At 45.8% G+C, this 27,097-nt stretch overlaps 1 protein-coding gene across 1 annotated transcript in view; it reads left to right on the top strand.

Annotated features, from left to right (window-relative positions):
* The window catches only part of trip4 (thyroid hormone receptor interactor 4), a 119,257-nt gene that overhangs the window by 24,820 nt on the left and 67,340 nt on the right, over positions 1 to 27,097 (top strand). The window contains exons 6-9 of the mRNA XM_078200158.1: positions 3,821 to 3,950; positions 9,977 to 10,192; positions 20,750 to 20,882; positions 23,525 to 23,718. Of these exons, the coding sequence (XP_078056284.1) occupies positions 3,821 to 3,950; positions 9,977 to 10,192; positions 20,750 to 20,882; positions 23,525 to 23,718 (673 nt within the window). The remainder of the gene's footprint in view (positions 1 to 3,820; positions 3,951 to 9,976; positions 10,193 to 20,749; positions 20,883 to 23,524; positions 23,719 to 27,097) is intronic.

The following is a 27,097-nucleotide window of genomic DNA, read 5'->3' as shown; positions in this document are numbered from 1 at the left end:
GAGAGGGAACACATCATGTCCGTCTGGGGATGTCTGTGACTGGTGGCCCCTGCAGGGGCTGGAGTGCATGATCTCCCTTCAAAATGGTATTTTCAATGTAATTTTAATAAGTTCCTTTGTTTTAGTTACAGTGCACTTTAAACCAATTAACTCATGATCAACCCTTTAATCATTAGTTCATTTCTTTAACACTTGTACACTTACTAACATAGAATGAGGGAGAGTGAAGTCAGGAGATATGTACTTGTAATGTTTTACTGTATGAATAAATCTATGACTGGCTCTAGTTTCTTCTTTCACCGGCTGGCTATCCAGATGTATAACACAGCTATCTGGAATCTTGGCATGTGGCTACAGTATTGAGCTTGACAGACTCAGTGCTTCTGGGAGTCTTGGGGCCAGACTCGGTGCTGCTGTTTGAGCTTGGGCTGGGTGGCAGTGGCCGTCACCACGGTGTGTTAAAGTGGCAACCGGTCACCATGGAAGTGACTGAGCAGAGGCAGAATGGGAAGAACAGGAAGAGATGCATTGGTAATGTCACAACACGTGGGCGGCACGGTAGCACAGTGGTTAGCACTGCTGCTTCACAGCTCCAGGGTCCCAGGTTCGGTTCCCGGCTCGGGTCACTGTCTGTGTGGAGTTTGCACATTCTCCTCGTGTCTGCGTGGGTTTCCTCCGGGTGCTCCGGTTTCCTCCCACAGTCCAAAGATGTGCGGGTTAGGTTGATTGGCCAGGTTAAAAATTGCCCCTTAGAATCCTGAGATGCGTAGGTTAGAGGGATTAGTGGGTAAAATATGTGGGGGTAGGGCCTGGGTGGGATTGTGGTCGGTGCAGACTCGATGGGCCGAATGGCCTCCTTCTGCACTGTAGGGTTTCTATGTTTCTAAACTAGTAATTCCGAGGTGCAAGTGCTCTGGAGACACACATTCAAATCCCACCATGGCAGCTGGAGGAATTTAAATTCAATTAATTAAATTCAATCAATTAAAAAAAAATCTGGAGTTGAAAATTAGTTTCAGTCATGGGGACGATGAAACGCTCACCGTTGTTGTAAAAACACATCTGGTTCACTAATGACCTTTAGCGAGTGACATCTGTCATCCTTACCTGGTCTGACCTACATGTGACACTACATTCATAGCAATGTGGACTCTTAACTGCTCCCCTGGGAAATTAGGGACAGGGAGCAAATGCTGGCCTTGCCAGCGATGTCCGCATCTCATAAAGAAATCTAAAAATACGAAGCTGCTGCCAGTGTAGAGCTGTATTGTTGAATGATGCTGTGAGAGGAGGTTTGTCCCAGAATATCTGGCACTTATTGGAGTTGGTGTAGCGTTACAAAGATGTAGGTGAAGGATTAAGAGATTGGGGTTGACATCTTTGTGTTGGAACAATGACATGAAAAGAAGAGGCATGGAAACAGGCCCATGTGACCCCAGGTGGCAGAAAAACAGGCCCATGTGACCCCAGGTGGCAGAAAAACAGGCCCATGTGACCAGGTTTGCGAGAGGAAATGGCGTGGCACAGTTGAAGAAAGCTGAGCAGGAAGGCCGGATCTGGGAACGGAGATGAGGAGAAAAGTTACTGTCGCTGCTCCGGTTACTTTAAAGGAATTGATTGACCGGAACCGGTGATAAATGCGCTGAGATGTTACTGAGTGTTTGGATAAAGACGATTCTGGTGGTTCCACACCATCAAAACTTGTGAGCAGAGCTGAGGAGGTTCTGCAGAAGGACGTCATTCTGGCGAAGACAGTGCCTTTGGAACTCTGGTTGATTAGAAGCTGCTTTCAGATGGGAATTGGTGGCTAATTCCTTGAAGAAAAGGAGCTGGAATTCTACTTGAGGAAGTTCAGAGCTGTGACGGATTCTTTGGCTGAAATTGGTGCCATGTCTGCCGAGGGGACTGGCCAGTGAATCCAAGAGATCTATCTGTGTATTTGCTATTTAATGTATAATTTGTCATAAGTATTGTCTGTTAATCCATGCTTAATTTACGTTTATTTTGGTTGGATTGTTAAAGTAAAAGTCATAAAAAATGAGATCTTGGTTTTCATGTTGGAGTCATTGGTAAATTTGGTTCTTCTGGTTTGTGGGTCTCTTTGGGGATTAGAAACATAGAAAAACTACAGCACAAAACAGGCCCTTCAGCCTCACAAGTTGTGCCGAACATATCCCTACCTTTTAGGCCTACCTATAACCCTCCATCCTATTAAGTCCCATGTACTCATCCAGGAGTCTCTTAAAAGACTCCTGGATGAGTACATGGAGTGAGACATGAGAGAGTGCTGTACTATCAAAGTGCCATCTTTCAGATTAAATATTAAACTGCCCTCTCAGGTAGGATTCAAATAATCCATGATGAAGAAATATGGGTTCATTCTCCCAGTGTCCTGGCCAATATTTTGCTCTCAACCAGCACAAGTTATTTGGATAAAAGCAAATTACTGCGCATGCTGGGATCTGAAATCAAAGTTACAGGTTATTTGGTCATCTCTGGATTGCTGTTCATGGGAGCTTGCTATGCTTGAATGGCCTGTAATGTGGTTTTTCATGTTCTGGAATCAGCTAGCAAAATAAAATTTTGAATAACTAAACCACTTGCTTATACGGGAGATGGTATTTAGTTTTAAAACAGTGGTGGTCAATTTGCAGCCTATGGGCTGCCAATGGTGGCACAGTGGTTCGCACTGCTGCCTCACAGTGCGGGTGACTGTGTGGAGTTTGCACATACTCCCCGTGTCTGCGTGGGTTTCCTCTGGGTGCTTCGGTTTCCTCCCATAGTCCAAAGATGTGCAGGTTAGTGGATTGGCCATGCTAAATTGCCCCTTAGTGTCAGGGGAATTGGTGGGGTAAAGGCGTGGGGTTACAGAGATAGGGCCTGGGTGGGATTGTTGTTGGTGCAGACTCGATGGGCCAAACGGCCTCCTTCTGCACTGTAGGGATTCTATGATTTTAATGACCGTTGCCCCCAAGCAAGTTTGCCAGAATCCATCGGTTTCCATTTGCCTAGTTTTGTTCCTAATGGTGTGATATGCATGTGAAGCAAGTGAAGCGGGGTGTGTGCTGATTGTACATAACATTGGCTGTGAGAGCTGTGTGCTCCCTCTGCTTCCCATCAAAGCACTGCTACAGTTCATGTAGCACATCCCGCAAATTGTTGAAAGTTTATTTATTTATTCGTCACAAGTGAGCCTTACATTAACACTGCAATGAAGTTACTGTGAAAATCCCCTAGTCGCCACAGTCTGGCGCCTGTTCGGGTCAATGCACCCTAACCAGCACGTCTTTCAGACTATGGAAGGAAACTGGAGCACCCGGAGGAAACCCACGCAGACACGGGGAGAACGTGCAGACTTTGCACAGACAGTGACCCAAGCCAGGAATTGAACCCGGGTCTCTGGCGCTGTGAGGCAGCAGTGCTAACCCACTGTGCCGCAATTGTAGGTGTGCAAGTGCAGTATTTCCTATGTTTTTGCCATTTTGAAGTTGATGACAATTCTATTAATATATAAAGATTAAGCATTTTGAATAACTTGTGGAATATTGGGCATATATTAAATGTATTCGATCTTCTTCAAAGATCATTGTTAGTAAACATGCCCAATTTCAATGAAGGAGGATCACTCGTGCCACCCACTTACTGACCTAAGTTACCCATCACTCTTAAAGCCCCCTGGGTCACAGTGTTTAATCATATTGAACGCAGGATTCTATGCAAACTTTATAATGGCAGTTGACTCAATTTTATAACCAGTTTGAAGTCTCTTACTGTTTAAATGTGATAAAAGAGTAACTTGAAAGCTGTTGGACACTTGCAGGTGCAGATAGAGCAGGGAATCCTGATGCCTTTGAAAGGGAGCTGCTGCCTCATCAGGAAATGGTTCTGAAAGCTGGGCTGGAGAAAGCTGTTAAACACAAAGACAAGCTGTTAGAATATGACAAAACCAGGTAAGAGGGCGAGGTGGTGACTGTGACTCAATAGCTGTATTATTTCAGATGTGAGGTGGCGATGCCGGCGTTGGACTGGGGTGGGCACAGTAAGAAGTCTCACAACACCAGGTTAATGTCCAACAGGTTTATTTGGAATCACGAGCTTTCGGAACGCTGCTCTTTCCTCAGGTGAGTCTTTCTTTTGACACGGACTGAGGTATCTGAGATTGATACGGGATTGAGGTATCTGAGATTGATACAGGGGGCTGAGGTATCTGAGATTGATACAGGGACTGAGGTATCTGAGATTGATACAGGGGGCTGAGGTATCTGAGATTGATACAGGGGGCTGAGGTATCTGAGATTGATACAGGGGGCTGAGGTATCTGAGATTGATACAGGGGGCTGAGGTATCTGAGATTGATACAGGGGGCTGGGGTATCAGATTGATACAGGGGGCTGGGGTATCAGATTGATACAGGGGGCTGGGGTATCTGAGATTGATACAGGGGGCTGAGGTATCTGAGATTGATACAGGGGACTGAGGTATCTGAGATTGATACAGGGGGCTGAGGTATCTGAGATTGATACAGGGGGCTGAGGTATCTGAGATTGATACAGGGGGCTGAGGTATCTGAGATTGATACAGGGGGCTGAGGTATCTGAGATTGATACAGGGGGCTGAGGTATCTGAGATTGATACAGGGGGCTGAGGTATCTGAGATTGATACAGGGGGCTGAGGTATCTGAGATTGATACAGGGGGCTGAGGTATCTGAGATTGATACAGGGGGCTGAGGTATCAGATTGATACAGGGGACTGAGGTATCAGATTGATACGGGGACTGAGGTATCTGAGATTGATACAGGGGACTGAGGTATCAGATTGATACAGGACTGAGGTATCAGATTGATACGGGGACTGAGGTATCTGAGATTGATACAGGGGGCTGAGGTATCCGAGATTGATACACGGGACTGAGGTATCTGAGATTGATACAGGAGGCTGAGGTATCTGAGATTGATACAGGAGGCTGAGGTATCTGAGATTGATACAGGGGACTGGGGTATCTGAGATTGATACAGGGGGCTGAGGTAGCTGAGATTGATATAGGGGACTGGTGAGTCTCACCTGATGAAGGGGCGCTCCGAAAGCTCGTGATTGCAAATAAACCTGTTGGACTTTAACCTGGTGTTGTGAAACTTCTTACTATTTCAGATGTATTATTGAAACACTTGTAAATATAGCAGCTAACTGCACATAACCATTCTCCACATGGCGTTCGCTTACCAGTCATTTGACCAGTAACCCGTAACACAATGATCTGGCTAATAACACACATTTATTGAGGTAATAAAACTTTTATCCCCCCTTTGCTTCCCCTTTTCCCCCCTTTTCTCAATTTTACCTCTCTCCTACCCATTCCTGCCCCCCATCTTCAGCTGTCACAGTTTACCCTCTGATTTCAGCCTCTCTGCCGTTTGGCCATTCACACCTTCTAATATCTCTATGGGCTGCCATTAGCAGCCTTTTCCCCTGGTTTCTGAAGCTTTGACTCATCTTTCACTCCCTCCCCCTGCAGTATAAATATCTCCCACTTTCTATGCCTTTTAGCTTTGACAAAGGGTCATCTGGACTCGAAACGTCAGCTCTTTTCTCTCCTTACAGATGCTGCCAGACCTGCTGAGGTTTCCCAGCATTTTCTCTTTTGGATTCAGATTCCAGCGTCCGCAATGATTTGCTTTTGATAAAGCTTCAGTTGTGTGAGCTGTGGTTAGGCTGCATCTGGAATCTTGTGCTGTTTTTGGCACTGCGCTGCAGAATGGCCTTCGAGCGAGTGGAATGGTTCCAGGTTAAAACAATTAAATGATGAGGACAGGTTGCCTGCGCAAGGTTTGTATTTCCTTACAGAAAAGATTAAAAGTTTTTTTTAAATTCATTTGAGGGACATTGGCGCCGCTGGCTGGCCAGCATTTAGTGCCCATCCCTATATGCCCTTGAGAAGGTGGTTAAAGTAAAGTTTATTTATTAGTCACAAGTAAGGCTTACGTTAACGCTGCAATGAAGTTAGTGTGGAAATCCTCTAATCGCCACACTCCGGCGTCTGTTCGGGTACGCTGAGGGAGAATTTAGCATGGCCAATGCACCTAACCAGCACGTCTTTCAGACTGTGGGAGAAAACTGGAGCACCCGGAGGAAACCCACGCAGACACGGGGAGAACATGCAGACTCCGCACAGACAGTGACCCAAGCCGGGTTCCTGGTGCTGTGAGGCAGCAGTGCTCACCACTGTGCCACCATGTTAAGTGGCTGTACATTATGCATTCTCTGTTGGTATCTAGATTCCCTCTATATACACATCTCCTGAAATTCTTACATCTTTCATGACATGAATAGTGCGGTTTCAGTCATTTGTAAGCAAGTACTTTCCAAACAGATGGTGCTTGTATGAGCAACCATTTCCCAAACCTGCCATTTGCTGGGCCCACCCTCTCCATGTCTACTTTGTTCTTTGAGACATCCAGCTACTGATGACAGTTGCCAGGCTGAAAGTGCTTTTATACTAACAGCAACACCCTTGTGACTGCTGTCAATTAGCAAAGAAAAAAGCAGCTTAAAATAGGTAATCATGGCAGGCACTTTTAGCAAGCCCTAGCAATTCTGTATTTGCTTCAGGAAGCAGAGATACAAGAGCAGATCTAACGACTGTAATTGTAAAATCAGCTTGGGTATTCTGTATTGATTCTCCTCTGTACCGGTTTCCCATGAGAAGAAGCAACAGAATGAAATTTGGAGGCGGAGGGATAATCCATTATCTGTTGTGTATGAATCCTCCTCACTATTATTGAGGTTGTCATTTTAATGGGACTTTTTCACTCAGACTGCGACTCAAGAAGTAGTTTTGCCCCTTCAGTATTCCCCGTCTAGAGAGGAGGGTCGAATCACATTCAGTCCTTGCGTCGACAACTGACAGCCAGTCCAGGATATAGGTTGGGGCACAAAGGGTGGGTTGGAAAATGAGGCAGTAGTAGAATAAGTGAAGAGGACACTCAGTATAGTACATACCTTCACTGTCCTGCATTAGCTCAAACATATCACAGAGCTCTTCCATGAAGATTTTCCCTGCCTGCTTAATGCTTTGTAACTATGAAGCTTCTGTATCACCTGAGGAGGTTTCAGGCCAATCTGCATCCAACAACTGGCCGGCACGGTGGCACAGGGGCTAGCACTGCCGCCTCACAGTGCCAGGGACTGGGGTTCAATTCCCGGCTTGGGTCTCTGTCTGTGTGGAGTCTCCACGTTCTTTCCGTGGGTTTCCTCCGGGTGCTCCGGTTTCCTCCCACAGTCCAAAGATGTGCGGGTTAGGTGGATTGGCCATGCTAAATTGTCCCTTAGCATCAGGGGGACTAGCTAGGGTAAATGCATGGGGTTGTGGGGATAGGGCCTTGGTGGGATTGTGGTTGGTGCAGACTCGATGGGCTGAATGGCCTCCTTTTGCATTGTAGGGATTCTAACCTGCTGTGAGACCTCTGTTCATATTTTGATAGAGAATACAAAATATTCTAATCAATAAACAAGATTCTCAAATTCGACTCATTAAAAAGAATGTCAATTCACCCTCTCCCAATGTTAAAGATCCTTTAAAAAAAATTCTTGAATCCAGATTTTGATTTGCATTTTCGCCTTTTAGTTCATGAATCAGTTCTCCTTGAACCATGCTCTATCGGGTTTCACTGAAATCCATCTTTCTGTTTGAGATTTTTTACTAACAAAGGTGAGAACAACACCTCCGCCTCCTTTTGGAAGTAGAGGAAACAACTGCATTTACATAGCACCGATTAATTTTATGAATTGACCCAAGGGACTTCATGAGGGCACGATCAAACAGGATTTGGCATTGGTCCATGTAAAGCAAGCTTGTCTAACCTTTTTGATTGGGGAGGGAAACCTCATTTCAATTTTGTTCTCACTCAAAGGGGCGAACAAATTTTGGCAAGATAAGGTTTGGAGCAACAGCGGACATGAATTTAAAAAAAGAAATCAATGTTGAGCAATAAATTGATAATTTTAAAAAGAGTAATTAATAAAAATAACCATTAACAAGTGGCAAGCAGCAGAGTTAACCAAAAAAACTTTTGCCTTTTCCATTAAGGAGTAGAGTTAGAGAGACTGAATAACCCCCAAGTCCTGGGGCCGGGCTAAGGAGTTAGATTTAACTAACACTGACCTTGCGTTTGCTTTTGGTGGCTCCGATTTGGCTTTGGTGGAATTCAAAGAGAAGTGGGGTTGGAAGGTTTTGATTTATTATTGTCACATTGGACTTTGATTTGATTTGTCACATGTATTAGTACACAGTGAAAAGTATTGTTTCTTGCGCGCTATACAGACAAAGCATACCGTTCATAGAGAAGGAAAGGAGAGAGTGGAGAATGTAGTGTTACAGTCACAGCTCGGGTGTAGAGAAATATCAATTTAATGCGCGGTAGGCCCATTCAAAAGTCTGACAGCAGCAGGGAAGAAGCTATTATTGACTCGGTTGGTACATTACCTCAGACTTTTGTATCTTTTTCCCGAAGGAAGAAGGTGGAAGAAAGAATATCCTGAGTGCGTGGGATCCTTAATTATGCTGGCTGCTTTTCCAAGGCAGCGGGAAGGGTAGACAGAGTCAATGGATGGGAGGCTGGTTTGCATGATGGACTGGGCTACATTCACAACCTTTTGTAGTTTTTTGCGGACTTGGACAGAGCAGGAGCCGTAGTTTGAACAGTGGCTGCACAGGCAGGGTAGAGAAGCTTGGCAGGCCGGATGTGGTCTGTGGGCCATGTGTTGCACAAGCAACATACAAAGAACAATACAGCACAGGAACAGGCTCTTCGGCCCTCCAAGCCCACGCCACTCCCTGGTCCAAACTAGACCATTCTTTTGTATCCCTCCATTCCCACTCCGTTCATATGGCTGTCTAGATAAGTCTTAAACGTTCCCAGTGTGTCCGCCTCCACCACCTTGCCTGGCAGCGCATTCCAGGCCCCCACCACCCTCTGCGTAAAATATGTGCTTCTGATATCTGTGTTAAACCTCCCCCCCCCTTCACCTTGAACCTATGACCCCTCGTGAACGTCACCACCGACCTGGGGAAAAGCTTCCCACCGTTCACCCTATCTATGCCTTTCATAATTTTATACACCTCTATTAAGTCTCCCCTCATCCTCCGTCTTTCCGGGGAGAACAACCCCAGTTTACCCAATCTCTCCTCATAACTAAGCCCCTCCATACCAGGCAACATCCTGGTAAACCTCCTCTGTACTCTCTCCAAAGCCTCCACGTCCTTCTGGTAGTGTGGCGACCAGAACTGGACGCAGTATTCCAAATGCGGCCGAACCAACGTTCTATACATCTGCAACATCAGACCCCAACTTTTATACTCTATGCCCCGTCCTATAAAGGCAAGCATGCCATATGCCTTCTTCACCACCTTCTCCACCTCTGATGTCACCTTCAAGGATCTGTGGACTTGCACACCCAGGTCCCTCTGCGTATCTACACCCTTTATGGTTCTGCCATTTATCGTATAGCTCCTCCCTACATTATTTCTACCAAAATGCATCACGTGAGGCATGTGACCAAAATCTCAGTTAAAGATTTGAGTTTTGAAGTGTCTGAGAGTAGAGGAAGTCAGAGAGCTTGAGGAAGGGAGTTACAGAGCTTGACACCTCACCTAGCTGAAGGCACAACCGCCCAGACTGGAGCAGTGGAAATCTGGAATGTGCAAGAGGCCAGAAGTGGAGTGCAGGTATCTCCAGAAGATCATCGGCTTGAAAGAGGTGACCGAGAAATGGGCAAGCAGGGCCACGGATGGATTTGAGAGCAAGAATAAGAATTTTTAAAATGTTGTATTGGAGCTGGACCAGGAGCTGATGTACGTCAGTGATCATGTGGGTGATGGTGACATGGTGTTGTACTTGCATGCTGCAAATACTTGAAGGTGAATCTTGCTACCATGTGTCTATCCTGCTGAACTAATTGGCTTCATTTGTGTTTTGCAGTGCTCGGCGTACCCAGGTTATTGATGATGAATCCGATTACTTTGCTGCAGACTCCAACCAGTGGCTTTCCAAACAGGAGCGGGAGGCCTTGCGCAAAAGAGAAGAAGAATTAAGGGAGTTACGGCATGCATCCCGTCGAACGCAACAGATCACGATAGACTTTGCTGGAAGAAGGACCCTTGAGGATCAGGGGTCTTTGGATCAGTATTACAGCAGGTTTGTGTGGAATACAGCATACCTTTAAAAGCTTCCTCGAAGACTTTGACTTTACTGAGTGAGTAGGTGAGCTCTACGGATCCATTTTAGCCCAGTTTGTGCTGAATTATCTGATCAAAGCTGGAGCAGGGAGTAGGCACTCTTACAATTAGGTTTCATAGAAACATAGAAACCCTACAGTGCAGAAAGAGGCCATTTGGCCCATCGAGTCTGCACCGACCACAATCCCACCCAGGCCCTACCCCCATATCCCTACATATTTACCCACTAATCCCTCTAACCTACGCATCTCAGGACATGAAGGGGCAATTTTAGCATGGCCAATCAACCTAACCCGCACATCTTTGGACAGTGGGAAGAAACCGGAGCACCCGGAGGAAACCCACGCAGACACGAGGAGAATGTGCAAACTCCACACAGACAGTGACCCGAGCCGGGAATCGAACCCAGGTCCCTGGAGCTGTGAAGCAGCAGTGCTAACCACTGTGCTACCGTGCCGCCCGTCAACAAAATGGATGAGCGTGTCCAAGCATTCATTCAGAAGATAGAATTGATTCTAACCGTTGGTTAGAAAGGGTGAAATTGAATTGACTCCCGGTCCTGATTTTCCTTCAGAGCAAGGTACTCTACCCCTTTGACGTGAGGCACCAATTTCAGTTTATTCTCTGATTCGCAGGGCTGGTGAACAAATTTCAGAAACATTAGGAGCAGGAGGAGGCCATTCGGCCCTTCGAGCCTGCTCCGCCATTCATTACGATCATGGCTGATCGTCCAACTCAATAGCCTAATCCTGCTTTCTCCCCATAACCTTAGATCCCATTCGCCCCAAGTGCTATATCCAGCCACCTCTTGAATACATTCAATGTTTTAGCAGATAAGGCATTGCGACTGTTGCTATTAATCAAAACGACAAGAAAATTAGATTTTTCTGAACAACCATGAATTAATTGATGAGCTTGCTTTCTCATCACTAGATTGAAGACTGAATGAGTGAGATACCTGGTGTAGTTATTGCCTACACAAGTTGTCCATGTCTGCCTGCACAATGTCCATCTGTTGGGTGTAATCTTGATTTTGTTTTGACGTTTTTCATTCTTGGAAAAAAAACTGTTTGCAGCCACGTGAGCTGCCAAACAGTGCGATGAAATGAAGGGCACATTATGATAGATTTGGCTCAGTCTCTGTGGGAACATATTGACTGTAAAATGTCAGAAGCTCACGCACTGAGAAAGCTCCCTTCAGATCACTGTCATTTTGGATCTCAATTAGTTCCAGTTGGAGCATGTCGTGAGCATCAGTTCCAAATGGAGCTGCAAACAGCTTCAGTTCATCACAGGGTTCCTGGAAACCTGCAAATCTTTGTTTGAATTAATCCCTCAGGCTGTCGATCAGTGCAGAATACTGTTCGAGGTTTGCTACATCAGCGTGTCTTATTGATAGCATTGTGAAAGAGACCATTCTCTTCATAATCAACTGTTTCTGAATCAATTCTATCTTCTGAATGAACGCTTGGACACGCTCATCCATTTTGTTGACAAATTGATCCTTTCCTTGCAGCTTCACACTCAAGTCTACCAGATACTTGGTGATATCAAATAGAAATACCATTGCGGGGGGATCATACATGGCAGTGTGTTGTTTCCGGCGAGCAAACGCGGTGTATTTACTTCCAGAGAAATCAGTCAGTTTTCTCTCCAGATCGATGACACTCTGTCAAAAAAAAAATCAAGGGGGTTGTGTTTCATGCCGTCATACAGGAGGGGCAGGGCCGAAACATGCTGGCAAAACCTGGCTGCTCAGAGATCTATACTCTCCTTTGGGGGGAGGGGGACTGGGGGGGCACGACATGTGGCACAGTGGGTGGTACGGTGGCACAGTGATTAGCACCGCTGCCTCACAGCGCCTGGGACTCGGGTTCGATTCCTGGCTTGGGTCACTGTCTGTGTGGAGTTTGCACATTCTTCCCATGTCTGCGTGGGTTTCCTCCGGGTGCTCCAGTTTCCTCTCTCAGTCCAAAGGTGTGCGGGTTAGGTGGATTGGCCATGCTAAATTGCCCCTTAGTGTCGGGGGAACTAGCTAGGGTAAATTTATCGGGTTATGGGGATAGGGTCTGGGTGGGATTGTGGTCGGTGCAGACTCGATGGGACGAAAGGCCTCCTTCTGCACTGTAGGAATTCTGTGGGAAAGATTCTATGAAAAGTTCATGTCTGGGTGAACCTGTTGTAAATGGCACCGGCAAGCCGGGGCCCGCTGAATATCTGGTGAGGGGCTAAAGTCGCTAATGATTAAAATGAGCTTTCTGCGGTCCCGCGGCATGTTTCACGCCACTCCACCGGCGAGGGGCCGGGAAGATCAGAACTCTGAAACTGACCGGCTCGAATTGCGCTCTCTGGAATTTGAGAATGAGCAGCCATTCTCGCAGACGGGGAGTGCGGACTCAAAATCGCCTCTCAAGTCATTCAACCACTTAGCATTGTCATATGAAGCTTGCATCTTTTTCCTTGTTTAGAACATAGAAAACTACAGCACAAAACAGGCCCTTCAGCCCCACAAGTTGTGCCGAACATATCCTGACCTTTTAGGCCTACCTATAACCCTCCATCCTATTAAGTCCCATGTACTCATCCAGGAGTCTCTTAAAAGACCCTATTGAGTTTGCCTCCACCACCACTGACGGCAGCCGATTCCACTCGCCTACCACCCTCTGTGTGAAAAACTTACCCCTAGCATCTCCCCTGTACCTACCCCCCAGCACCTTAAACCTGTGTCCTCTCGTAGCGGCCATTTCCACCCTGGGAAAAAGCCTGAGAGTCCACCCGATCTATGCCTCTCAACATCTTATATACCTCTATTAGGTCTCCTCTCATCCTACGTCTCTCCAAGGAGAAAAGACCGAGCTCCCTCAGCCTATCCTCATAAGGCATGCCACTCAATCCAGGCAACATCCTAGTAAATCGCCTCTGCACCCTTTCAATCTTTTCCACATCCTTCCTGTAATGAGGCGACCAGAATTGAGCACAGTGCTCCAAGTGGGGTCTGACAAGGGTCTTATATAGCTGCATCATTATCCCCGGACTCCTAAACTCAATCCCTCGATTGATAAAGGCCAGCACATCATACGCTGCCTTAACCACCTCCTCCACCTGCGGGGCCGATTTTAGAGTCCTATGGACCCGGACCCCAAAGTCCTTCTGATCCTCCACGGTACGAAGAGTCTTTCCCTTTATATTGTACTCCTTCATCCCATTTGACCTGCCAAAATGGACCACTACGCATTTATCTGGGTTGAAGTCCATCTGCCACTTGTCCGCCCAGTCTTGCATCCTATCTATGTCCCTCTGTAACTTCTGACATCCCTCCAGACTATCAACAACCCCACCAACCTTCGTGTCGTCGGCAAACTTACCAACCCATCCCTCCACTTCCTCATCCAGGTCATTTATGAAAATGACAAACAGCAAGGGTCCCAGAACAGATCCCTGGGGCACACCACTGGTGACCGACCTCCATTTAGAAAAAGACCCATCTATACACACTCTCTGCCTCCTTTGGGCAAGCCAGTTCTGGATCCACAGGGCAGCAGCCCCTTGGATCCCATGCCCTCTCACTTTTTCTAGAAGCCTTGCATGGGGGACCTTATTGAACGCCTTGCTAAAATCCATATAAATCACATCTACCGCTTTCCCTTCGTCAATGTGTTTAGTCACATTTTCGAAGAACACCACCAGGCTTGTAAGGCATGATCTGCCTTTGACAAAGCCATGCTGAGTATTCTTGAGCATACTAAACCTCTCCAAATGCTCATAAATCTTGTCCCTCAGGATCTTCTCCATCAGTTTACCAACCACTGAGGTTAGACTCACCGGTCGGTGATTTCCTGGGCTATCCCTATTCCCCTTCTTGAAAATAGGAACCACATCTGCAATCCTCCAATCCTCCGGCACCTCTCCTGTCTCCATCGACGATGCAAAGATCATCGCCAGAGGCTCTGCAATCTCTTCCCTCGTCTCTCACAGTAACCTGGTCCTTGTTTGTCTTCAATGTTTTTATTTCTTCAAGCAGTGACCTCGATCTTGCTAAAGTTTAAAGTTTATTTATTAGTATCACAAGTAGACTTACATTAACACTGCAATGAAGTTACTGTGAAAATCCCCTCGTCGCCCACACTCCGGTGCCTGTTCGGGTACACTGAGGGAGAATTTAGTATGGCCAATGCACCTAACCAGCTGGTGTGGCCTCCATGCTGAGCCAGTGAAACATGGCTGAAGTAAAAGACGACATTGTGCTCTGACTGTACCTCTGTAAGGAAAACTTGGAACTGTCTGTATGCGGTCCCTTGGACCTTATGGAATTGACTGTTTAAAAACAACCTTTTCCATCACGTGGTTTCATCTGTAGGGTCTTTACACAAGGCTGTCCTTGGTGAATGAGGCAGTGATGTGCAGTGACTTAGTGAGGCACTGATTTATGTATTGGATTAATGAATCCATAAGACGGAGGAGTTGAAATAGACCATTCGACCCATCAAGTCTCTCGTCCATTCAATGAGATCAAAGAACAAAGAACAATACAGCACAGGAACAGGCCCTTCGGCCCTCCAAGCCCGTGCCGCTCCCTGGTCCAAACTAGACCATTCTTTTGTAACCCTCCATTCCCACTCCGTTCATGTGGCTATCTAGATAAGTCTTAAACGTTCCCAGTGTGTCCGCCTCCAGCGCCAAGGACCCGGGTTCGATTCCCAGCTTGGGTCACTGCCTGTGTGGAGTCTGCACGTTCTCCCCGTGTCGGCATGGGGTGCTCCGGTTTCCTCCCACACTCCAAAGATGTGTGGGTTAGGTGGATTGGCCGTGCTAAATTGCCCCTTAGTGTCAAGGAGATTAGCAGGTTAAATATGTAGGGTTACGGGGATAGGGCCTGGGTGGGGTTGTTGTCAGTGCAGGCTCGATGGGCCAAATGGCCTCTTTCCACACTGTAGGGATTCTACTTCATGATTTCTATGATGTCTTATTCCAACTTTCTGTCATCTATGATAGAATGATGTGGAGATGCCAGCGTTGGACTGGGGTAAACACAGTAAGAAGTCTCACAACACCAGGTTAAAGTCCAACAGGTTTATTTGGTAGCAAAAGCCACGAGCTTTCGGAGCGCTGCTCCTTCGTCAGGTAAGTGGGAGTTCTGTTCACAAACAGGGCATACAAAGACACAAACTCAATTTACAAAATAATGGTTGGAATGCGAGTCTTTACAGCTAATCAAGTCTTAAAGGTACAGACAATGTGAGTGGAGGGTTAAGCACAGGTTAAAGAGATGTGTATTGTCTCCAGCCGGGACAGTTAGTGAGATTTTGCAAGCCCAGGCAAATCATAGGGGTTACAGATAGTGTGACATGAACCCAAGATCCCAGTTGAGGCCGTCCTCATGTGTGCGGAACATGGCTATAAGTCTCTGCTCAGCGACTCTGCGTTGTCGTGAAGGCCGCCTTGGAGAACGCCTACCCGAAGATCAGAGGCCGAATGCCCGTGACCGCCGAAGCGCTCCCCAGCAGGAAGAGAACACTCCTGCCCGGTGATCAACCGTTCCGACGTGCCACAGCGAAAAGCCGCACCGACCTCCTCAGAAGACAAACATGGGACACGGCGGGCAGAGTGCCCTTCGTCGTCCAGTACTTCCCCGGAGCGGAGAAGCTGCGACATTCTTCTCCGGAGCCTTCAACATGTCATTGATGAAGACGAACCTCTTGCCAAGGTCATCCCCACACCCCCACTTCTTGCCTTCAAGCAGCTGCACAACCTCAGACAGACCATTGTCCGCAGCAAACTACCCAGCCTTCAGGAGAACAGTGACCATGACACCACACAACCCTGCCACAGCAACCTCTGCAAGACGTGTCGGATCGTCGGCATGGATGCCGTCATCTCACATGGGAGCACTGTCCACCAGGTACACGGTACACACTGTTGCAGCTCGGCCAACGCTGTCTACCTGTTACGCTGCAGGGGGGGGATGTCCCGAGGCATGGTGCATTGGGGAGACCATGCAGATGCTGCGACAACGGATGAATGAACACCGCTCGACAACCACCAGGCAGGAGTGTTCTCTTCCTGCTGGGGAGTGCTTCAGTGGTCACGGGCATTCAGTGTCTGATCTTCGGGTAGGCGTTCTCCAAGACGACCTTCACGACACACGACAACGCAGAGTCGCTGAGCAGAGACTGATAGTCAAGTTCCGCACACATGAGGATGGCCTCAACCGGGATCTTGGGTTCATGTCACACTATCTGTAACCCCCACGACTTGCCTGGGCTTGCAAAATCTCACTAACTGTCCTGTCTGGAGACAATGCACATCTCTTTAACCTGTGCTTAACCCTCTCACCACTCACATTGTCTGTACCTTTAAGACTTGATTAGCTGTAAAGACTCGCATTCCAACCATTATTTTGTAAATTGCGTTTGTCTTTGTATGCCCTGTTTGTGAACAGAACTCCCACTTACCTGACGAAGGAGCAGCGCTCCGAAAGCTCGTGGCTTTTGCTACCAAATAAACCTGTTGGACTTTAACCTGGTGTTGTGAGACTTCTATCTATGATAGAAGGCAGAGAGTTGGGATAAGAGGGGCATTTTCAGAATGGCAAACTAGTGAAGTGCCACAGGGATCAATGCTGGGCCCCAGTTGTGGCCACAATTTACAATGACTTGGACGAGGGAAATGAATGTACTATTGCCAAGTTTGTAGATGACAGAAAAATCAGTAGGATGTCAAGTGGTGAGGATGCCAGAGTACAGAGGGATATGGACAGGTTAAGTGAGTGGGCAAAAACTTGGCAGATGGAATATAATGTAGGGAAAGTTGAAGTTATGCACTTTGGTAGGAAGAATAAAGGGGACGTGATGGCCTTGTGGTATTATCAGTAGTCCATTAATCCAGAAACTCATTTAATGTTCTGGGGACTCTGGTTCAAATCCCGCCACGGCAGATGGTGGAATTTGAATTCAATAAAAAAAAATCTGGAATGAAGGATCTACTGATGACGATGAAATCATTGCCAATTGTCAGAAAAACCCATCTGGTTCACTAATGTCCTTTAGGGAAGGAAATCTGCCGTCCTTACCCGGTCTGGCCTACATGTGACTCCAGAGCCACAGCAATGGAGCATCAACTACCCCCTGAACAAGGGCAACCAGGGATGGGCAATAAATGTTGGCCAGCCAGTGACGCCCATGTCCTACGAATGAATGAAAAAAAAGTAAAGAACTGAGCATTATTTAAATGGAGAAAGAATGTAGAAGAGGGATTTGGGTGTCCTTGTGCATAAATCATAAAAAGCTGGCATGCAAGTTCAGCAGGTAATTGAAAAGGCAAATGGAATGTTGTCCTTTATTTCAAAGGGAATGGAGTATAAAAGTAGGGAAGTCTATCTAAAACTGTACAAGGAACTTGTTAGACCACACCTAGAATGCTGAGAACTTTTTTGATCCCCCTTTCTAAGGAAATATATACTGGCATTGGAGGCAGTCCAGAGAAGGTTCACCAGGTTGATCCCAGGTATTGAATGGTATGAGGAGAGGTTGAGTAAGTTGGACCTGTACTCATTGGAGTTTAGAAGAATGAGAGGTGACCTTATTGAGGCATATAGTATCCCCGGGGGGCTTGACAGGGTAGATGCTGAGAGGCTGTTTCCACTTGTGTGAAAGTCTAGGACCAGAGGGCACAATCTCCGAGTAAGAGGTTGCCCATTTAAGACAGAGATGAGGAGAAATTTCTTTGAGGGGAGTGAATCTGTGGAATTCTTTCATGCAGAGAACTGTAGAGGCTGGGTTATTAAGTATGTTCACGGCTGAGATAGACAGATTTTTAATCAGTAAAGAAATCAAGTGTCATGGAATAAGGTGGGAAAGTGGAGTTGAGGATTATATCAGATTCGTCAAGATCTCAGTGAATGGCGGAGCAGACTCGATGGGCTGAATAGCCTCCTTCTGCTTCTACGTCTTTTGGTGTTAATGTCTCATTTTTTGAAAATTTGCTCATGGGGGGTCGCTGGCTCGGCCAGCATTTTTTGTCCATTACTTGCTGCCTTTGAAAAGGCGGTGGTGAGTTGTTTCTTGAACTGCTGCAGCCCATGTGGTGTAGGTACATCCACAGCATTGTTAGGGAGAGAGTTCCAGGATTTGAACCCAGCAACAGTGAAGGAACAGCGATATATTTCCAAGTCAGGACAGCAAGTGGCCTGGAGGGGAACCTGCAGGTAGTGATGTTCCCATGCATCTGCTGCCCTTGTCGTCTTGGCAGTTGTGATCACAGGCTTGGACGGTGCTGTTGAAGGAGCATTAATGAATTGCTGCATACATCTTGTGAATGATGCACACACCGCTACCTCTGTGTTGGAGAGAGTGCATACTTAAGGGATGCCGATCAAATGAGTTGCTTTGTCCTGGATGTTGTTGAGCTTCTTGTGTGTTGTTGGAGCTGCACTTGTCCAGGCAAGTAAGAGTATTCCATGACACTCCTGATTTGTGGCTTGGTGCACAGGCTTTAGGAAGTCAGGACGTTGAGTTACTTGCTGCAGAATTCCCAGCCTCTGACCTGCTTTTGGAGCCACAGTATTTACGTCATTGATCTAGTTCAGTTTCTGGTTAATGGTAACTCCCAGGATGCCCAACAGACAGCACCCCTGACAATGCAGCACCTCCTCCGCCTTGAGTTTCGTCCCCAAGTCCTGCAGTGGTACAACCTTCTGACTCCGAGTTGAATGCTACCAACAGAGCCATGGCTGATGCAACAAAATCTTCGCTTTTCTGAGCTTCTTCATTGATTAATTTTCTTCCTTTCTGAATTATACATCAGTGGAAGATCTATTACAAAACCGCGGTTCATGGTAAACCTAGAAGTAGAATGAGCATGATTGACCTGAGCATCAATAATCTCTCTGCTCCTCAAACTGATTAGGAAAGGCATGTTCATTTTCCATCTAAGATTACACGGATGCATCCTAAAACCAATGCGTTTGTTGGTAATTTCTCTTCCTTCTCCTTGATTTGCCACTGGTATAAATCAGGGTAGTCTGCATACTAATTCTCACCCGTTAGCCCCGTATAATGTGTTGAAATTACAGCCGTACAGGCAATAAATGAACAAGATAACTCAGCAAGTTAGAGGTTGTATGTAGAACAATGGAATAGCATGATGGGTCATTTGATTGATTAATTTCCAGACTCATCCACAGTTCAGTTGCTTTAACCGGGCGTTTTAGCTGCTTTTTGGATTGCTACATAAAATCCATAAGAGGGAGATCGAAGATAGATGTCCCTTTCATGGTAGGAGATTACTTACTTTTTCAACAAAAAGGATGGGGGAGTGCTTTGAACTGACAGTGATGTCGTTTTTAACCTCTACTGTAATTCTTGGGTCATTAGTGCAGCAGTTGTTATAAGGTGATGTGGTTTCGAGCCAATTTACAGAGATACCATAATAGCATTCGGAGTATATATTGATTTGAAATGACTGATGGTCTGGCTTACTTAATTTTAGATTGTGATGGTTTGAGATGCAATTACCTTTAATTCTCTTTTACAGCAGGCATCATTCCTTCAGGGTGAGCAATGAATGAACACACAAAGTTGCACTATGAGTATATATTGACAAGCTCCTTCTGTAATGGGCCCTTGGGATGGCAGTGCAGTGGAATTTACTCCTTTTGTGTTTCAGAATTGATTCTGCATCATTGGAGTATCAGTGAGACGGCACAGGTTGTGATTTTATTTCCACGGAATCACACAGCACTGAAGGAGGCCATTTGATCTACCATGCTTGCCGTGTCTCTTTGGAAGAACTATCCATTTGGTCCCATTCCTGTGCTCTTCCCCTGTAGTTTCTGGCATCCAGATTGTCCTTACTGTGCTCCATTGGACCAGCACCCCGGAAACTGTGGGCAGGGTTTATATATATATACCTCCCTGAACAGTGATGCAAAAACAATATATCCTCTTTAACTGGGTATTGACAACTTCAAAGCCTGCGGTTCTGCCTCATTTTACCTTGAAATACTGCTGCTCGTGTCAGCAACACTGACTGGAAATTGCAGGGTGAGATTTAATTACCATGAGGTTGCAGTATCTGTTGTGAATGTGTGGGGAAAGTGACTTTCCTGACCCACTGTGGCTGATGGTGCATGCTTTCCAGCGTGGAGTCGTAGCACTTCCTTCTTCCTAAATGATTCAATAAGAAGTCTCTCAACACCAGGTTAAAATCCAACAGGTTTATTTGGAATCACGAGCTTTCAGAGCACTGCTCACCTGATGAAGGGGCAGCGCTCCGAAAGCTCCTGATTCCAAATAAACCTGTTGGACTTTAAGCTGGTGTTGTGAGGCTTCTCACTGTGCCCACCCCAGTCCAATGCCGGCATCTCCACATTATATATGATTCAAGACCAGGTATTACTACAGAGCATGCTCAAGCGTTGCTGAACTGCATCCATCGCACATTCCTGACATATTTGGTGGTCTTGTCTTTTGGATACCAGGGCCACTTGTGTCATATTTGTGCTTTGCTTTTAAAACAGACTGGATGACCTTGTACAAGAAATGAAGGCTGGTTCACAGAACAACACTTCCGGCCCGCAGGCCGAATGGAACAAGCAACAGCAACAGTTGGGCGAATTGGTCAACCCCAATATGGCTCAATCTCCTCCCATTGTAAGTATTAACTACCAAGTCCAACTGAATGATTACTGTTGCTCAATGTATTGGACGTTCAAAATGAACATCTCTGGCAAGTATTATTCTGTGGTAAGAGGCAGCGTTGCCACTTGAACAACAATAGGCCATGAAACCAGTGCTATTGCCAGTGAGGGAACTGAGGGGTACTTCAGTTATTTTTGTGTTTGGAGATTCCACACTTAATTGTAGATGTTATCTGCAGCAATATAGAAAAATGGTGCATTTTGTCTTTGCTGGAACAAATTCATACCCGTGGATCTGGCTGAACAGATTAAGATGATTGAATGATCCCACACTGAAGGGACTGTTCGGCTATGCTGGCTCTTCCCACTCCCCTGCTGTTTCCCCATTGATTCATTCCTTGCATGAGCAAACAATGCTTTATCTTTTGATAAGGAAGATTCTCATCTGGGCGGAGTGAAGAGAGTCACAGAATAGTACAGCACAAAAGGAGGCCATTTGAATCTGTACTGACACTTTCAAAGAGGAATCCATTTAATCACACCCTCCCCTGCTGCTCCTCTCCCATGTCCCATGGAATTTTCTTTTCTCATTTAGGTATCTACCCAGTTCCCTTTGGGCAACTATTACTGAATCTGCACCCACTGCCCCATCAGGCAGTGCCTTCCAAATCCAACCCATTGTTGATTTAAAAACATTTTTCCTCGTGTCACCTGTGGCTCTTTTGCCAATCATAAATCAATGTTCTCTGATCATTGGCAATCCTGGCTCGAAACATTGGCTCGATTCTCTCTGCACAAACGCTGTCAGAGACTTTCCAGCATTTTCTGTTTTTGTTGCACTCTGGCCATTGACCCGACAACCACTGGGAACAATTTTTCTTGATTTGCTTTATCTCAACCTCTCGTCATTTTAATCTCTTCCATCTAATCTCCTCTTAGTCTTCTATGTTCTGAGGAAAATAACTCTGGCTTCTCCAGTCTACCTACGTAACAGAAATTCCTCGTGCCTGGAAGGCTTCTAGTAATTCTCATCTGTAATCCTGCCACAACCTGATAATCATGGGCACAGTGTAGATAGGTGGTGTATGTCAATAGTGAGAGGGAAAGTAGCAGCGGTTGTAAAGACGACACGGATTTTGGGTGCATTGAATATAGAAGTTTGGAAGTAATGCAGAATCTGCACAAGGCAGTAGCTAGGCTGTAGTCACAGCATTGGGTACACTATTATAAGAAAGCCTTTAAGACAATTGGAAGGGTAAAGCCAAGGTTCATCAGAAACATAGGAACGAGAGGTTGTAATTAATGGAAAAAGGCATGGGGGAAAGATGGGCTTTTTAACAGAATACTCCTTAAAAGGAGGGTAAAATCGAATGGGGGTGCCTAAGATGATGAAACTGTTTGCGAGGGTAGAATCATAGAATTCTACAGTGCAGAAGGAGGCCATTCGGCCCATTGAGTCTGCACCGACCACAATCCCACACAGGCCCTATCCCCATAACCCCATTCATTTACCCTGCTAATCCCCCGACACCAAGGGGCAATTTAGCATGGCCGATCCACCTAACCCGCATATCTTTGGACTGTGGAAGGAAACCGGAGCACCCGGAGGAAACCCACGCAGACACGGGGCGAATGTGCAGACTCCGCACAGACAGTGACCAAGCCGGGAATCGAACCCGAGTCACAGGCGCTGTGAGGCAGCAGTGCTAACCACTGTGCCATCATGTCGCCCCTAGACAGTGAAAAATTCTTGCTGCTGGTTGGTGAAGTTTTAATCTGGGATTTTGGCTTGGATTATTCCTGGGAGGAACAATAGGAAGTTGGAAGAATTATTTCCATGCTGTGTGTGGGATGCTTTTAACACAAATGGTAATTGAGACAAATGTCATTTTGCACTCAGGTACAGTAGCATCATAGGGCTTATGTTATACGTTTCTGGGCTAGTAACCCAGAGGCCTGGATTAATAATCTGGAGACATGAATTTGGATATCATCATGAAAATTTAAATTCCATTGATTTAAATGAAAAAAAATTAATTTAAAACGAATGTCATTAATAGTGAACAAGAAACTATCGGATGGCCGCACAAACCCAATTGGTTCAATAAAGGAGGGGACCTCAAGAGGGTCTTTTAAGAGACTCCTGGATGAGTACATGGGACTTAATAGGATGGAGGGTTATAGGGAGGCCTAAAAGATAGGGATATGTTTGGCACAACCTGTGGGGCCGAAGGGCCTGTTTTGTACTGTAGTTTTCTATGTTTCTATGTTTCTAAAGTCCTTGAGGGTCGGAAATCTGCCATCCTTACCCAGTTGCCAGTGTATGACTCCAGACCCGCAGCGATGCGGTTGATTCTTAACTGCCCTCTGAAATGGCCGAACAAGCCACTCCGTTATACACAACTACCACCTTCCCAAGGGTGATTGGTAATGGCAATAATTTACCAGCGGTGTCCAAATTTTGTGAGTGAATTAAAAACAGAAATGGGAATTGAAGAAGTGTTTGAAAATTGGGCCAGTCGATGTGGAGAGTGGCCTCCTTCCATGCTGTGATTTCTCTGTACTTTTGTGGAACTTCATGCCCCTATCTCTGTCTTTGTGTCTTTCTCTGTCTGGAGTACAGATTAGTGCTCAAACTTTATGCTATCTCTGCAGTATGTGGAACCGACTGGTTCAGGTACCCATAGGAGAGGGGGCAGCAGCCGCTCGCAGGGCAGAGTCAGCGATGTCGCCTCTCAGAGGGACCGTTTGCGCATCCAGGACCGAGAGCTGTTGGAGATGTCTGATGAAGGGATGTGTCTCAGTATGCACCAGCCCTGGGCTTCACTACTTGTAAGAGGCATCAAGAGGTAAGTAGCGTCTGATGCACTTCACAAGATGTGAATATTCAATGAAACTTCAGATCAAACATGACCTTGACATTGCCACTTAGTGATTATGAAAAGAAAGTTTTAAATTCGGTGGGATTTTGCAAACTCTCAAAAGGCAAGACTACTTCCATTGTAGTTGGGATTATCCTCTGCCATTTCCCCCAACTCCAGCATGATGCCACTATTCCACTTATGTTCCCCTCACTTTCCCTGTCAGCATTCCGCAGGGACCATTCTCTCCAAGCCATCCTAGTCTACTATTCCATCACGCCTCACTCCCTGCCTACGGCACCTTCCCATGCAAGCGTAGAAGGTGCAACATCTGCTCCTTTACCTTCTCACCATCCCAGGTCCCAAACACACTCTTCAGGTGAAGCTTCACGTGCACCTCCTTTAATCTGGTCTATTGTATTTGCTGCTCCCAATGCAGTCTACTCCACATTGGAGAGACCAAACGCAGACTGGGTAACCGCTTTGCGGAATACCTTTGGTCTGTCCACAAGTGGGACCCTGGCCTTTCTGTCACTTGCCACTTCAACACCCCACCCTGCTCTCCTGTCCACATGTCCGTCCTTGGCCTTTTGCAATGTTCCAGTGAACCCCAATGCAAACTGGAGGAACAGCATCTCATCTTCCGATTGGGCACTTTACAGCCTTCCGGACTGAACATTGAGTTCAACAACTTCAGAGCATGAACTCTCCTCTCTACCTTGACCCCATTTCCATTTATTTTATTTCATTTCATCTTTTCTTCTCATTTTTATTAATTTTTATTCTTTTTTTCCCATTTCTGAAATCTTGCTCCTCATCTTGTCTCCAAAACAGCCACCCCCCTTCATCCCGGGCTAACTGCCACATTCCTCAGGTCGTCCCTTAACAATCTGTACCTTTGTTCTGCCATTCACACATTCTGATCACATAATGGACGCTTTTAGCACCTTTCTCAGCCTTTATCATTCCCTTTGCCCCTTTAGCTCTGACAAAGGGTCATCCTGACTCGAAACGTTGGCTCTATTCTCTCTCTACAGATGCTATCAGTTCTGCTGAGATTTTCCAGCATTTTCTGTTTCTGTTTCAGATTCCAGCATCTGCATTTATTCCATTGTAGTATACCTTTCTGTGTAATCCAATAGCCACAAACGGACTGCCAATTGTTAGGGCCATTTTCTTCTGGATGGACTGAGTCTTTACGTGTGACCCTTCATTCTAAGTCTGTCATTGCACCTCTTCCTCCAGTTGATGGAGTGCATTGGGAATGGACCTGGCCCAGAGCAACTGTAACCAGAAACATCAAGCCAAATGCTCATCTACATCACCATTCCCTTATTTACACACTGTAAAAATCAGAAATTGACAGCAAGGAAGAGGCCATTTGGCTGATCATGCCCCCGTTGGCAAACAAGTAACCCATCCAGCCTATTGCTATTTTCCAGCTCTTGGTCCTTCGTTTTGTAGGTTACTACACTTCAACTGCATATCCAAGTACTTTTTAAATGTCATGAGGTCTCTGCCTCTACCATCTTTTCAGACAGTGAGTTTCTGATTCCCATCATAGGATCATCATAGAAACCCTACAGTGCAGAAGAGGCCATTTAGCCCATCAGGTCTGTACTGACTCTCTGACAGTATTTTATCCAGGTCCTCCCTGTCATATCCCTGTAATCCCACACATTTACCATAGCTAATTACCCCCAATCTACACATCTTGGGACAATTTATTGTTTTACACTGTTTGAACAGTTTCAGTATAACCTCCAAGCTCTTATAGTCTGTACCTGGGTTAAGTATATGCCTTCTTGATCACCTTATCTACCTATCCAGCTACTTTCAGGGATCTGTGTCCAGGTCCCTCTGTTCATCTACACTTCTCAGTTACGCTACTGTTTATTTTATATTCCTTTGCCTTATTAGCCTGCTCCAACTGCATTACCTCACATTCCATTTGCTCCTGTTCCGCTCACCTGACTGGTCCATTGCTATCTTCCTGCAGTCTACAGCTTTCTTCTTCATCATCAACCACACAGTCGATTTTTGCATCGCCTGCAAATTTTTAATCATCCCCTTATACTCAAGACCAAATCGTTGGTATATACTCCAAATAGCAAGGGTCCTAGCACTGAGGCCTGTGGAACCCCATTGGAAACAACCTTCCAGTCACACTAACACCCATCAACCATTATATTCTTACTGCTTCTGAATCAATTTTGGATCTAAATTGCCACTTTGCCTTGGATTCCATGGGCTATTACTTTCAGGACCATGTGGGAATTTATAATAATCTTACTAAAATCCGTACAGACTACACCATATCCACTGCCATCTTTGACCTTGTTACTTTCTCAAAAAGTTATATCAGATTTTAGTCAAAGGCAACCTTTCCTTAACAAATCCGCGCTGATTTTGATTAATCCATGTCTTTCTAAATGAAGATTTATCCAGTCCCTCAAAACGTTTCCCACTGCTGATGTGAGACTGTTTAGCTTGTAATTACTCGGTCTATCCTTTCTCCTTTTTAAAACAATGGCAAAAGGTTAGCTCTCCTCCAATCCTTTGGCACCATACCTGTAACCAACGAGGACAGGAAAATGAAAGTCAGAGCGTCCAATATTTCTCCTCTTTTTTTTCCTTACCAGCCCAGGGTGTGCTTCATCTGGGCCCAGGGATTTATCCACGTTCAAAGATGTTAAACCCATTATCTTCCTCTCTCACTATGTTAATTCCATCTGATGTTTCACACTCTTCCTCCCTGATTGCAATGTCTGTATTGTCCCTCTCTTTTTTGTGAAAACAGACACAATGTGTTCATTAAGAACCGTTCAGTTTCCTTCATCCTCCTCTGTTTCAAAGAAGCCACAGCCTATCCAATATTTCCTCGTAACTAAAATTTTCCAATCCAGGCAAGATTTTCATATCTTCTCTCTCGTCCAATCACAACTTTCCAATATTGCAATGACTAGAACTGCACACAAAGGGGTATAAAATAAATGGGTGGCGTAACTGAGAAGTGTAGATGAACAGAGGGACCTGGACACAGATCCCTGAAAGTGGCCGGACTGGTAGATAAGGTGGGCAAGAAGGCATATACTTGCCATGTCCTTTGCCTCCACAAACAAGTTACCCTTTTGGTCCCTAATAAGCCTGTTCTTTCTTTAGTTATCTACTTGCTCTTTTTGTATTTATTGAAAATCTTTGGCTCTTGCTTGATTTTAGTTGCCAGTGTTTTTTTTTCATGTTATCTCTGAAAGTTTAAAAGTTTATTTATTCACTCGTCACAAGTAAGGCTTACATTAACAATGCGATGAAGTTACTGTGAAATTCCCCTGGTCGCCACACTCTGGCTCCTGTTTGGGTCAATGCA

Source organism: Mustelus asterias, chromosome 29 (genome assembly GCF_964213995.1).
Source record: "Mustelus asterias chromosome 29, sMusAst1.hap1.1, whole genome shotgun sequence".
Taxonomy (NCBI): Eukaryota; Metazoa; Chordata; class Chondrichthyes; order Carcharhiniformes; family Triakidae; genus Mustelus; species Mustelus asterias.
Note: the sequence above shows the minus strand (reverse complement) of the source record. Positions and strands in the feature narration are given on the sequence as shown.